This window comes from Patagioenas fasciata, chromosome 16 (assembly GCF_037038585.1).
Source record: "Patagioenas fasciata isolate bPatFas1 chromosome 16, bPatFas1.hap1, whole genome shotgun sequence".
In the NCBI taxonomy this organism is placed as follows: Eukaryota; Metazoa; Chordata; class Aves; order Columbiformes; family Columbidae; genus Patagioenas; species Patagioenas fasciata.
The window spans coordinates 8,871,807-8,886,151 of record NC_092535.1 but is presented as its reverse complement, the minus strand read 5'-3'; the positions used below and the strand labels follow the sequence as shown (position 1 = coordinate 8,886,151).

The window sequence follows — 14,345 nt, the reverse complement described above, 5'->3', positions numbered from 1 at the left end:
TCTACCAGGCTGTCCGTCACCTCTGTGTCTTGGTCTCTCTAGGCGATTATGCCCAGCTCAGTTTACGAATCATGTACCTGGAAGCCGGTGTGTACGACGTGCCAATCATCGTGACGGACTCGGGAAACCCCCCCTTGTACAACACATCTGTCATCAAGGTGAAGGTGTGTCCGTGTGACGAGAACGGGGACTGCACCACCATCGGGGCGGTGGCCGCCGCGGGGCTGGGCACTGGCGCCATCATCGCCATCCTGATCTGCATCATTATTTTGCTAAGTAAGTATGATGGAGGTGACTCTGCAAGGAGACGCTGTGTTTCCCATCCTGTTCCCTGTTGTCCCATTTCTATATGTGGTATTTTTCAAGAGCCGTGCAAGCTCCGTGCAAAGGGCAGCTTTGGGCTGTGGGGGTGGTTCATGCATTGGACTTTTTCTTTCTAAGACTTCCAGTAGCTTTACAAACATCACTACACCTGACAATGGCTTGTAGGTAGTGAGTGCAATATGATTCTCCACATTTTGCAGGAAAAAGTTGAAGGTCTTGTCCAAAATCCTATGGCAGACTCCCCATAGCTCTCAGGTCCCTGTCTGGCTGTGGATATACTGGTTCCCAGTACCAGTTGCACTGGTCGTGAGAGCCTGGCTAGTCCCTGGCAGAGCCAGTGCATTGTTATAGGAAAAGAAGAATGGTAATTATTCCCATTGCTTGTAAAATGACACTGACTGGAGAGTTGTGGTGGATTGTGAGTGTTTTTAGGGGACGATCCGCAGTTTGTCAGGAGCACTGGGGTACATCACAGAGCAGGACTGGCCATCCCTTTGCTGAGGAAGAGCCATCACTTTTGCCCAGCTACGCTGTCAGTCCTGGCCGTTCATGAGCGTTACCAGTAACTATGTGTGCACACACTTAAAAATAAAAATGATATCATTATAACTTCAAGCAGGAGTTGGCACAGTAGGAATAGATAAAAACGAGCACCGAAATGAACAATGAGGTAAATATTCATCAAGAAACACAGGATGAAACCATGGGACTCCCATTAAAGCTAATGGGAGTTATGGTGCTAAATCACATTTAATATTTACCCCCAATGTGTTTAAACAGAGAGCAGACAGAGCGACGTATGCTACAAATGTCACCTAATGCAGATATGATATGGTACATTAAGAGAATGGGTCATCTCTGGGCAAATATCCACCCTCCTGGGCCAGCAATGAGAATATATGGTTGTATAATTGATTTTCCATATCGGTCTGGAGAGCGAGCAAGAAAACTGGGTGTTTGTGTCCCCGCTCCTCATCCAGCCCATCTGAGCTGCTGGAAGCATCCCCGTGCGCAGCCGCCATCCACGGTTTCTGTCCTTCGTGGGGTGTGGGGTCCCAGCAGCAAAATGTTTCCGGCTGCTCCCTTCAGCAAGGGCATTTGTTGTGAACGCCCCACGGTTGCACACGCAGAAGGAGACGTGGTGTTGATCCCACTGCAGTCGGTGTGCTGGGGTGTGCAGATGTGCTGCTGCTGGGGGGCAAAATCTTGCCCTGGAAGCCACAGAAGTGATAAAACACAGGACTTCTTTTTGCTACCCTCCTGTAAATCCAGTGCTAAAATATGATTTAAACAGTTGAAAACCCTATTGACTGAAATTAGCTTCAGCTGAAGGACATTTGATTTAAGAGATTCCTCTCTTCATTTTCAGATACATTATCCCATTTTAAATTATGGGGTTTATTACAAAAGCTTATTTTTACATTCATTGTAATTCTAATTGACTTTTCTTTTATCTTCAAGAGCTGCAAAGCACTGTATCGATGATGAAAAATGTAATTTGCGATGAGCAGCTTTCCAGTTACATCCTTGCAGAGTTTTGCTGCCTTTCTATCTATTTTATATCATGACCTTTGCACAATAGCCTGGAAAAAGGCAGATGTAGGATTTTTTGTGCTACTTGTCCATTTTAGAGTCAGCAGGTCAAAGTCTGATGGCTTTAAAAAGGAAGAAGCAGCAGGGGGACAGATCTGAGGTTGCTCAGGTGAAGGAAGTTTCTGGCTTTATCTTCACTCAGAGGTTTTTTCCTTCTTCCTGATACGTGATGTATTAGCTGCACGAATAACACATGTAGAAGAGCAATGCAATAAAAAATCGTGAAGGGTGAAGACAATAGATTTCAAGGAAAACTACATGCAGAGTGAAAATGGGTCTAACAGCAGTAATAGCACTTCCCATTCTGCAGAATGAATAAAAGGAAGGAGAGTGCACTATATCTGCTATTGACACTTTGAAGGTCTTTTTTTTTTTCCAAGGTAGCTGTAAAGGCGTTAATGGCACTGTTTCTTCCACAAGTGCATGAAAAAGCAGCATTTAAAAAAAAAGAGAAAAGTATAAAACCTGATAACCATTATAATATTGTCTTTGTGGACTAGGCAGGTATCTTGTTGTGAGAGACTTGAAAAGGAACAACGAGAAAAGGACTTCAATGGTTTGCTAAATAGCTGTGGTTTTATATTGCGGATAAGAGTTACATTTTCTTTCCTTTTCTCTTTTACCTCTTGAATAGATCTAGGATAAGCATTAAAGAAATGCTGAACTATCTGAAAACAATTCTGTGAGCTGGCAGACAGGGATGGCAGCCAGTTGGCACACAATGGCAGTAATTAGCTGTCCGGTCCTCTTCTGCTCACATCACTGATTCTTGTTGGGTATAAACACTTTGGTGCTGGGAGGAAAAATTGGGATCCTCCTGACCACCTCCTCACACAGTGGGGCTGCAGACTGGGCCACCAGCCTGTGTCCCAAGGGTCTGGCCTCTTCTCCATCTTTTGTGAAATGTCACCAGGGCTCTATGAAGATACAAAGGGAAAGAAAACCCTGCAAAGTATGAGACGGTGAGGAACAGCAGTTGCTTGTTCTCCTTATACAGCTAAAAAAACACAAAGAGGGTTTGAGATCTTACAGCCTGCCAAGATTCGGTTGTGTTGGCTGCATTGTCTTGGTATGGTCAGGGTTTGACCAAAGAGAAATGAGCTTGGGCCACACGTTCCCACCTCCACTATCCATCCATCTCTCCCTTCTGCAGATCCCCACCATCACAGCTTCACATGTGGCTTGGGTGGAGAATGGAGGGAAAGTGGACATGGGGAGGTGTAACTGCATCAGCTGCTCAGGCTTAATTTCATCTTTGATGGCATTATTTGCAGCTACTGAGTATGACAATGAAAACTTATTAACAGGTTCTTGAAGAAGACAAGAAATTGCCTTATGTTAGTAGAGGCTTAAGTACCCAGAGCGACTTCCATGCAGTAAGTCCCAGGGAGCACCCAGCCTCTGGGACACGGGTGGCCCTTTAAAGAAGGAGCTTGTGGAGCAGGGAGCCAGCGTTCCCTTTGGGTAAAGTTCCTTAAATGGGAACAATTTCTCATGTTTCAAGAACTGTTCTGTTACTGTCCTGAGAGAGGTTAGCGAGGGCCTGGCATGTAAATGCTGATGCCTGAGGAGGTTGGCTGTATGTGCCCAGATTTGATTTCCCTCGTTCTGCAAAGCCAGCCCTGCCCTCTGAAAGGGTTTCAGATGATCTTAGATCTGCTTTGCAAGTCGATGGCCCTATGCATATGCTAATGTCCTGGCTAATGTGATCATGGAAGTCTGGAAAGCCTCCCTCACTAAAAAAAGAGTATAAGCAAGACCAAATTGGACTACATGACCCAGCATTACCCACCCTCCCCAAACCAGTCTCGAAGGACATACTGCAGACAGCAAAACAATGGCCAGGGCTTGTGACATGAACGGGCATCACGGTGTCACACTGGTGGAACATCCACATGTGCAAAGGTGCTGGTCATCGGTACCTGTTCTCTTCTCAGCACCTCTACAGCTCACTTTCCTCTACCTTTATTTTATGCCCCTGAATAAAATGAAGATTGAAATCTAGTCCTGAAACTTCAGGATTTAGATCAAATATTTTCAGAAAGCGTCAGTTTTCACACTTTCTGTTTGCTTTTCCTTTGATTGTGTGCTAGACTTCTGATACACATCAGCTCAGTCAGCATTCGTGATGGATCTTAAAGAATGTTTGTAGTGCAGGCCTGTCACAGTAGCTAGAGCTCTCACTGATCTCTCCCTTATAAATTAGAACATGCAATAGGATAGAGTTTTACTCCTCTTCCCAGCAGCCGATGAGGTTCTCTGTAGGAGAGGAGGGCGGATGAGGTGTAAGGACCTGCCACCACCATGTGGGATCCCAGCTTACCCCGCTTCTTCTCCCTTACAGCCATGGTTCTGCTGTTCGTGGTGTGGATGAAACGCCGGGAGAAGGAGCGCCATACCAAGCAGCTGCTGATCGACCCCGAGGATGACGTCAGGGACAACATTCTGAAGTACGACGAAGAAGGAGGTGGAGAGGAAGACCAGGTGAGAAAACCCAGCAGGTCATGGCCAGGGAGCAGCAGTGAGATCTATACTCTCAAAAAGGCAGAAACTACATTATTTTCGCTGAAGTACTTGTGAAGGGTTGTGTTCGCCCTTGTTTATGCCCAGTCAGCTTTATTGGCTTTTCCAGCGTGGTGTGGACATCGGTGGGAGCCAACTTAGGTCCAGCATGTCCCTGGGACACTGTCCTGTGCAAACAGGACAGTGCAGGGAGGCTGGTGCTATGTGGCTTTTGCTGCCCCCTTGGCCAGCTTCCTGGGGAGGGACTATAAACCAACCTTCTATAAACCAGCTATAAACCAACCTTCTGACATGCAGGTTCAAACAATATTTCTGCTATTTTGGTCATTAAAATTGCATATTTTACCATTGTCCATCAGAGATCTTGCTAGAACCAGCTGGGAGCTATGAACCTCCCCCAGCTCTGTGGCTGCAGGCACCTGCCTTGCTTGAGCCTCGAGCTTCTCGGGGCTTTCTCTGCATTTATTTAATTGTTTCTAATGTGCCTTTAATTTCTGCATGTGGTTTTTGAGAAGTGTCTAAATACATTTGGGCATTTTCTGTTTCACGGTAAAGTGTATATGGCAAAGCTTTGCTGGTGACAGAGCCCTCAGCCACAGCCTGCCCGAATGCGTCAGCTTTTCCGCGGTGTCTTCTTCTTCCAGACACCGATGCTGATGTCACACGAAAACATCCCTGGCCTGCACTCCCGAGATGTGCTGTCCCTTTGCTATGGATGCGTTTCCTCAGCTGAAATAGCAAAGATTTGTCCCTTACGTTTAAGTTGCCGGTTTTCTATTCCTACCTAACACAACTAAAGAGCCCGTGACACTCCCCAGTATGATGTTCATGCAAATTATGTGACTCTGCACTGTGTAATGGCTTTTATCTTGCTTGCTGAAGTGGACAGCATGGTTCGTGGGGCTGTTGCAGAGGCTGCTGTGTGTGTGGTTGGGTTCAGGGAGTCCCGCGGTCCCTCGTTGGGACTGGAGCTTGAGGAGACACAACCACAGCAGCATCTCCTGCCAGGGAGGTCCTGGTGGCACCCAAAGGCGTGAGCCTGGCAAGAGCCACCGCGGGGGAGCTGAGATAGGGACTTCACCCAAAACTTGTGAAATTCTTACTCAACAGAAAAGAAGTCCTTGCAATTAGCATTTCTTTTTTCTTGTCGCTGACAAGTTATTTATAAATATTGCTCCTGGAGATTCAATCATCCCCGTCTGAGCACAAGAATAGTTCTAGCGGTAGAACAAAGTACTGTTGTAAGCATTGCAACCAGCTGAAGTGTCTGGTTTCAGGCAACTACACTGTAGGCTTAAATATTTTAGAAAGGATTCGTTAAAAATAACAGCAAAGGAAGAGCAGCAAAACACCATTACCTACATGAATACATTTTTAATGAAATATTACCTGGTTCTCATTCCTTGATAGAAACCTATTCTGTTGGGATTTTTTACAAGCCGAAAGAACATAATTACTTTGAAAGGCCTACATGCATAAATGCAATACCCATTTTAATGTTTTTATTTCTGTACAAATATAATTGCAATAATATGTCTACCAACACTGTGTCTTCACATTATATTATGTATTTCATCAAAAACTTATGCACATACCTATGCACAGCCAAACCGAAGCAAATTTTTTTATCCCAAAGATTTAGACACTGTGCAAAATATTCAGAAAGTATTTAAATATTTGATTTAACTTCTGTTTTAAGATACTCTCTTAGGAGGTTAATTGTATGAGCTACTCAGAGGTCAGGTTCATCTGTAATTTAGGTAGATAGAGGTGCTGCGTAGCCAGGGATAAGATTTGCCATTGAATTTCAGCTGAAATAGGATTAGACCTCTCAGCTTGTTTGTACATTGGGTGAGTAGATGATCAGCATGAAAAGCTCTTGGTTTCAGTCTGTGTCTTTCCATTTGTCCCAGGATTATGATTTAAGTCAGCTCCAGCAGCCGGAGACCATGGATCACGTGCTGAACAAGACACCTGGAGTCAGAAGGGTGGATGAGAGACCTATTGGTGCTGAACCGCAGTATCCTATAAGACCAGTAATCCCACACCCCGGGGATATTGGTGACTTTATTAATGAGGTATGTTCTGTAGAGTGTCGTGTGTCACATCTTAAAAGCCTGAGCAGCCAGCTAACATCAGCTGTGCAACATTCCCCTGCCTGCACGGACCAAGGGGTGCTATTACTCACAAAAAAAGTCTGATGCGAGGCAGGGAAAGGGTTGGTGTGAGCAAAGGACGTAGGACTCGGCCTAATAAAAGTACCAAGTCTGGAAAAAGCCAAAATGGAAACAAAAAGGCCAGGATTTCTGTGGATATCGCAGACGCCATGCTTTTCAGCATCTGGGCAGTATAATCTGATCTCACTCTCCCTTTTATTACTATGAACATTGCAGTTGCTGTCAGTAAAGCCATCGGATGGGGACAAACGACCGTTGTCCTGGTGCAGACGTGGTGGCACAGCAGCTGCCTGGGTTGCCTAAAGCCAAAGGTGCCGTTTGTGGCTCCTCGACTTGTAATTACTTCACCAGTCTGTGCCTTCCTAGTAAGCTCTACTTTGTCTAAAACCTCAAAGAGTTTGCAGAACACAGAGATTCAACTCAGATCAGAGAGGCTTGCTTTATTTTATGTTGGATTACAGCTGCTTTATCTGCTTGTACAAATAACTTTCCATTTAGTACTTCTTATCTCATTTTTAGTTTTGAGTGATTGAGTGGTTACAAACCAATCAATACATTATTTCCTCCAAGACAAAACACGCCATCCATTTCCTAAGAAGAATAACTGTTATAGCCATTAAATTCTATTATTACATCCATTTCCTGCTGTGCTTTGTCTCATTTCCATCATTAACATTTCTTCTTCCTTTGTCCCTGCCCATCCTTCACACACGTGTACACACATCCACACGTGAGGAGCTGCTGTTCGCAGCGATGAAACCTGCCCTGTCTCCCCACGCTGAGACTGGGGTTTTTGAAGGTGTGAATGCAGAACGTTTTGCTTTATTACAGGTCTGTTCCACTAGGCTTTTCCTGACACTGGGCTGCAGAAAGCAATTTTTTTCTTCATATCCTGAGGCCATTTCCATGACCTGCCTACGCTGCTGCCCACAGCAGCAATGCTTCCCAGCCCTCTGCCCAGGATTTCACACCCCATGTCTCTCCTAATTGCAGAATTTTGCTAGGACTGATTTTTTTCTTTTTCCCTAAAGGAGTCAAAAATAAAATAACGGCTATATTAGGAGAGGGTGCTGTTTGTTCTTACATTGACCAAGCTGGAAATCTTAACAGGCAACCTCCAAAAGGACACACTGGCCAGAATGGAGACCTTTCCAGATCCAGTGCTGAATCCTTGGATATAGCTCTGATGCTGAGAGTTACTGGGTATTAGGAAAAAATTCTTCACAGAAAGGGCTGTCGGGCGTTGGAACAGGCTGCCCAGGGCAGTGGGGGAGTCACCAGCCCTGGAGAGGTTTAAAAGTGTTTAGATGAGGTTCTTAGTGACGTGGTTTAGTGCTAGAGTGAGGTTATTGTTGGACCCGGTGATCCTGAGGGTCTCTTCCAACTGAAACAGTTCTGTGATTCTGTGGTTCTATGATTTCAGCAACCGGACACAGGGAAGCTCCAGGCCCCTCATTTTGTCCCCATCCTCATTTAGCTTTTCACCATCCTCGTCTCGCTTTGCTGCAGGGATCCTGAGCATCCCAGACGCTCACCCTTCCTTAGCACCATCGCCATCAAACCCCACGCTGGGTATTAACGTGGTGTGTTTGCCCCCCACAAGGGCCTGCGTGCAGCAGACAACGACCCCACAGCCCCCCCCTACGATTCCTTACTGGTGTTCGACTACGAGGGCAGCGGCTCCACCGCCGGCTCCGTCAGCTCCCTCAACTCCTCCAGCTCCGGGGACCAGGACTACGACTACCTGAACGACTGGGGACCCAGGTTCAAGAAACTGGCGGACATGTACGGGGGAGGCGAGGAAGATTAAACTGACCTCACGTTATTAAGGAAAAAAAAAAAAAAAGAAGAAGAAAAAATAAATAAAAAACAAAGCCCACAGACAACAACAACATTAACAAAAAGAGCCGATGCAGAAGCAAGAACTGTACAGATGTGGCAGCTTTTTTAATATATCCCCTGCTGACTGTATTGTTATTTTTAGTGGTGATATAGGAGGTTTTCTTTTTCCCTTTTTTTTTCCTTTCTATTTTTTTTCAGAATACTGAGCTGTCTCGCATGAACACTTGTCTCTGCTGCAGGTTGGGTTTTTTTCGTTGTTTTGGTTTTTTAATGTCAGCTGGGATATTGCTCGTTTATCTGCTTTATGACTAAAGAGAGTGAAAGGCACTCTGTCTTAACTTGAATTTCTTAGAACAGAAGCACTGTTTTTAAAATATATATATATATATATTTGAAAGTGCCTTTTGGTGCATGTATCAGATTCCCTTCAATCTCAGGAGTGATGAAAACAAACATACAACCATCCTGGGCAGCACTCCCTGTGACCCTAAGCCAGTTCTAGCTGGGGAGGAGTTAACAAAAAGGAACTGTGGAGATTGTTTCTTTTTTTGCCTTTTTTTTTGTTTGGTTGGTTGTTTTTTTTTAAGGGGGTGACTCATTCTGGGGTGGAAAATGTTGGGGGGGGTGGGTAATGTTTTGAGTCAAAATCTTAACAGCCATCTTTAAGCCTCAGCAGGTGGTGAACTAGTCATCATGTTGTATATAATTCAGTGTTATCAGATGCAAAATACCGACTGGGGGCTCTGCTGTCACCTGGTCGCACTCAATGTAGCTGCATAGAACTATAGCATCGATAAAGCCTTTGGTTATTGCCATAGAAGTCTCCGGCAGCCCTTGCCTAAACCCTGCAAAAGTAAACGGTGAAATGACCAAAGGCCCATTTGTTTGTTTTTATGCTCTCGGCGTGGTTGGGCTCCCAGGACCTCCGGAGGGATGGAGACACCAGCTGGGGTGGGGGGTGTCCCACAGCCCCCGGGACACCCACCAGCACGAAAGCCGATGGTTTTCCTCGCGTAAGGACGGGGTCTGTGTAGCGGCTCCGCTCGAGGCCGGGGCCGTGCGAAGGGCAGGAATTGTTAATCAGCACTTTTGCCATCCGTAAGTATGAAGTTAGTCTAGTACAATATTAATGCCTCGGAGCATTAGTAGCCAAAGCTCAACAACATCGTGTAACTCAGCTAATGTGTGTCCTTTCTCTTCGATGGGTAGGTGCTGCTATCTGTAGTAAATGTTTATTTTCTTTTGGAGGAGTGCAACGAGGGCCTGTTAAGTATCTTGTGGTAAATATGCTCAAGCATTGCCAAGTAAGCAAGAGGTTTTGCAGCATCCAGGCGTAATTCAACATCAGTATTATAAATGGTAGCATACTACCTAGTTTATATGTAGGGTCAGTTTAACCAATAACAAATAGTTATTAGCTTTTTTTATTACATTTTTCCTTTACTGATTTGGACTAGTGGGTTTATGTCTAATGTTTGTAAAATGATTTAGACTGCATGGATGTGTAATATAAACCACATTTAATGGATTATGAGCCACTTAATTAATGTGCTATGAAATCTTGGATTACCTGTGTTTTATATTCTGCAGACGATTTTGCAGTGGGTTCGCTAAATCTTGTAAAAGTGCTTAGATATATTTTCATTTGAATCCAAGAAATGTGCACAGTATTGGCAGGTGATTATCCAGGGGATAATCGCGCTTTTTTTTTGATATCTCGGTTAATTCTCAAGTTGAATGCTGAGAGTTAAAGGGGGTGGGGGGAGAGAGCGGGAGAATGCGAGGACGAGAGCTTGCGGTGATGAGTGGACGCCGTCTCAGAGGGTAAACTAGGCTGCAAGATCGTCTCTTCGGATTTTTGAAAATGCTCCTGGTGCATTTTATATTCCATTGTATCATATTTTCTATAAAATGCAATTTCTGTAAATTAACGAGCATTTGAAATGTGTCTTGTATGAAGTGGAATGTGGTAAAAGTCTGCCCGAGGGGACCCCAACGTTACCGCTACGTTACTAACCACCAAGGATGCGATCTTTCTTTTTTGGCCTGGTCGGTTGGTCGGTTGATGGGTCGGTTTGTCCTTTCGCTGCTCAGAGAGCAAACACACCGAGTTTTTTGAGGAAACCAGGAGGTGACGGCTGGGGCGGCAGGAGGGGGACGGCTCCCACGGCAGCAGCGTGGACGTTGCTCCACGCGCCTCGGCCGGGGTGAAGCTCAGTGCCTGGCAAACTGCCGGCACCCGGCGCCTTCCCAAATTCCCATTCTATGGCTGGGGGCTCCGTGGTCTCATGTGAGCGCTATGAAGGTCTTAATTTGCTTCTACCACATACCGTCCACTTCCTGCTGCCCACCCTCAGCAAACCTGGTCCTCCAGTGGCCTGGCACGGGCTGCTTCCTACCCAATGGCAGTCTCGATTCTTCTCCTTTTCTTTCGGAAAAGCCACGGGCTGGAGTATCTCACCATCTGGGCTTTGCACCTCCACAGAAGCTGCCCAGCCACAGCAGAAATAGAAAATAATAAAAATGCACTTAGTGTTTCTCGCTGGTGACCTCTCAGTGTTTTGTGTCCGTCACTGAAACCTCCTCACCAACACAGGAGAAGGATGCGGCTCGAGGGCCGGGATGACGCTGATGCTTCTCCATCCCTGGGGTTGCTGCTGCTGCCGCCGGCTCCATGCAGCTCTGGGGATGCCCGTGCGGATCCTGCGATGCCAGCCCATGTGTCTCTGCTTTGAGCCCTGCGAACTCCCCAGCACCGCTTCCCCGCGAGCAGCAGCTACATCCCTGCTCAGAGCGCATGGCGCATCATGTCTGCTGTGGCTTTGGCCAGGGTGATGGATTTTGGGTAGGGAAGGGGTGGGATGGCTGCTGCGGGGCCAGAGGCAGCATCCATTGCCCCGCGGTCACTGGGGGACAGGTCCTGCGGTGACAGGAGCTGCTTCCTAGGAGATGCTGTCAGACTTCGGCTTGTCAGGTTTTAAAGAACATTTATGCAACCTAAGTCAAACAAAACTGTTTTGAGTCATTAAAAATAAATCAACCTGTTTCCATTGGAGACTTCTTTTTTTTTCCAAATCAGCAGATCTTTTTTCTGCTGCATTTGCAGTCCAGCCATTCCAACCCCACGAGCCTATAAATCAAGCCAACTAGTTTATTGTCTTTTGACCCAGTTCTGCTCAGTCTCGCTCTGCAGGACCTGCTCCTTTTGTTTTTTTCCTTCTCTTCTTCGTCCTCCTCCCTGCATCTTCCACCACTGAGCTTTACAATCCCACAAGTAGCAGCAGCATCAGGCCCCTTTCCTTTTGGTGGGACCAGCAGAAGGTAAGCAAGGAGCACATCAAACAATGAAAATAGTAAACTTCTTGCAAACCTTGTTAATTTTACTTCTAGTTTGTAACCCAGCTAAGAAAACTTACATTAATCCAAGGGGAACACCCCCGCAGCTCTCCATGCTGTCTAAGGGATGGGGACAAGCTCTCAGGGCATGGGGACACTGTGGACACCTCCTGTGCCCTCCCTGCCACCTGGGCATGAAGGTTGTGCCCATGGCCACCCCCAGCAAAGCCTCGGTGCAGCCCCCGGGCGGTCTGTTTATTATGTAGCCTGTAAACAGGGAGAAGCATCAGTCGCAAAAATGCTTTGCAAGGCAACAAGGAGATTCAGCAGGTAGTAATGGGAGTAAATAGGCAAGTTGCCTCTAGGTGCCCTATGTGCTAGTCCTAGTTTCGCTTCTGGTTTTCTTTTCCTTTATCTTTTTTTACCTCTTTTGTTGGAGCAGGCAATGCTGTCGGTGGGTGTAGGGTGATGGTGAGGAGCTCACTCCCCTGTGGCTGAGCCTCCTTGGGCCTTTTTCAAGAGGATTTTAGGGATAGTCGGGTCTGAGTCCGGCCTCCAGGAGTCAGTGGGACTTTGGAGACGTCTGTGTCACCTGCAGCGGCTTCACGTAGGGGAAACCTTTGGGAATTGGAGGGTGGTAATGGTAACTGCAGGGTCTGTACAACACAATACGCCAAGATTGCAACTTCGTTTAGTCTCAGAAAAACATATTAAAGGTAAAATACGGGACTTTTAGTTGTGATGTCTTTTGGAGCTCTTCATTGTAAGTGTGGAAAAAAAAATATGTTGTGTGGGGGAAATGCTGTAAGCGAAGAAAGCGTTTGTTTGAAACAGCAACTAGACAACATAGGTGTCTCCCATGCAAAGTTAACTCAGTTTCATGGGGAAAATAAAAGTTCTCTCCAGTACACACCAACCCCATATGCAATTGCTCACACAATGTGTACATAATGTAGTTAGTGCTTGAAGCTACAAATCAAATAGGGGAAAAAATAAAACAACAACACATAGATGTATAATTGGAGCACTTTATATTTCTTTTTATTTGTTTCAATTATGATTTTGCATGTTTCCTTTCACGATGGAGAAGCTGTGTAGCAGCCCGCATGACTGTGGTTGTTCTCAAGGAAGACTTCTGCTGTATTCACGCTGAAGCGCAAAAGCAGATTGCGTCCGTTAACCCAGTTCAAAATCCTTTTTTTGTAACTGTCAACAGCACAAATATTTTGTATTGTTGTTTGTACCATTTTTGTACCAAAAACAAAAGAGGGAAAAAAAAAAACGGGAAGGAAGTAAATGTTTTCAGTGTGTTTTTAGTGCCACTGCAATCTTGGTTTCCAAACTGAGTAACAGCTTTGCTGATTTATTGTGTATCAAAGCTGAACTGGCGCACTGACGCCTGGCTCCAGTGTAATAAAAATAAAGTCCCCCTTTTGAATAGTCTCACTTGCTTTTTTTCCTTTTTTTTTTTTTGGTTAATTATTTCATTTTCCTCACATGCACCCGCGGCTCATTCACTGCAGACTCACCCTTGCAGTGTGCTGGTAAGCGGTGACCTGGCTGCAGGTGTGGGTCCATCTCTGTGGGCATCAGTGGCGTTTTCGGAGACCCTGGGTGCTTCTGCACTTGCCTAGTGGTGGGAAATTTGCACTCATTAAAGCAAGAAGCTCAGCTGGCCCCTGGCCTGCGCCGTTGTCTGAGCAGCGAGGAGATGGTGATGGTGATGGTGGTGGTGGTGCAGGTCCCTCCACAGCCCGATGCAAACAAGTTTGTACTGCACTAAACTGTTGTTGCAAACCAGTGGGGTGGTGACTTCATTCCTGCAACACAAGATCTTTGTGCTTTAGCACAATTCAAACACGTTCAGGGGTCTTTACTTACTGCACGGAGGCAGCCTGAGCTTGCTGCTCGCCGTTGTATTTCTCCACCTTCTCTGCACGTGCAGAAGCAAAGCAGAGATGCTCCTGTATGTGTAGCAAACAGTGTGTAAACTCCTCCAGGTTGGCTTTACGGAGCACAGCAGCTCTCCTGTGCCTGCATCTCCTTCGGGCCACCAGCTTCTTGCTTATTTTAGGCTGCTTTTCCCTCGATGTGTCCCCAAGAGCCCGGGGAGGGGGCAAGAACACCCTCCCGCATGGCTGCGCAGCGATCGCCTGGCACACAATTAACAATTAACGCTGGCAGCAAAGGCTCCCATCATCCCGGGGACTTTTATGGATAAGTTGGGTCTCCATCACCCTCATCCCAACATCCACCCACATAGGCCATGAGCTGGCGAGCGGCCTCATCAGGTCCCACACGCATGCAGGGGCTGGGAAGAACGCAGGTTCCAGCAAACCGCAGAGCGATTCCAGCGGAAAGCAGCGCTGTCTCATTTTTAATAAACATTAAGATGAATGCAAATCCTGAGCATGGCAATTTACTTCCCTCCGGAGTCAACTAAGAATATTTTATTGCTAGTTTTGCTAATTCTCAAGCTGTTCTGTTTCTTAGAATTATCTTTAACTACTGAATAATGCAAGACTGTTGCATCACAAATATTGGTTTCTG

The 14,345-nt window shown here is 46.1% G+C and overlaps 1 protein-coding gene across 1 annotated transcript in view; it reads left to right on the top strand.

The window, feature by feature from the left end:
- Positions 1 to 13,238, top strand: part of CDH4 (cadherin 4) — a 433,344-nt gene extending 420,106 nt beyond the window's left edge. The window contains exons 13-16 of the mRNA XM_065849749.2: positions 43 to 276; positions 4,262 to 4,401; positions 6,354 to 6,518; positions 8,221 to 13,238. Of these exons, the coding sequence (XP_065705821.1) occupies positions 43 to 276; positions 4,262 to 4,401; positions 6,354 to 6,518; positions 8,221 to 8,427 (746 nt within the window). The 3' untranslated portion in view covers positions 8,428 to 13,238. The remainder of the gene's footprint in view (positions 1 to 42; positions 277 to 4,261; positions 4,402 to 6,353; positions 6,519 to 8,220) is intronic.
- The last annotated feature ends 1,107 nt before the right edge of the window (positions 13,239 to 14,345 follow it).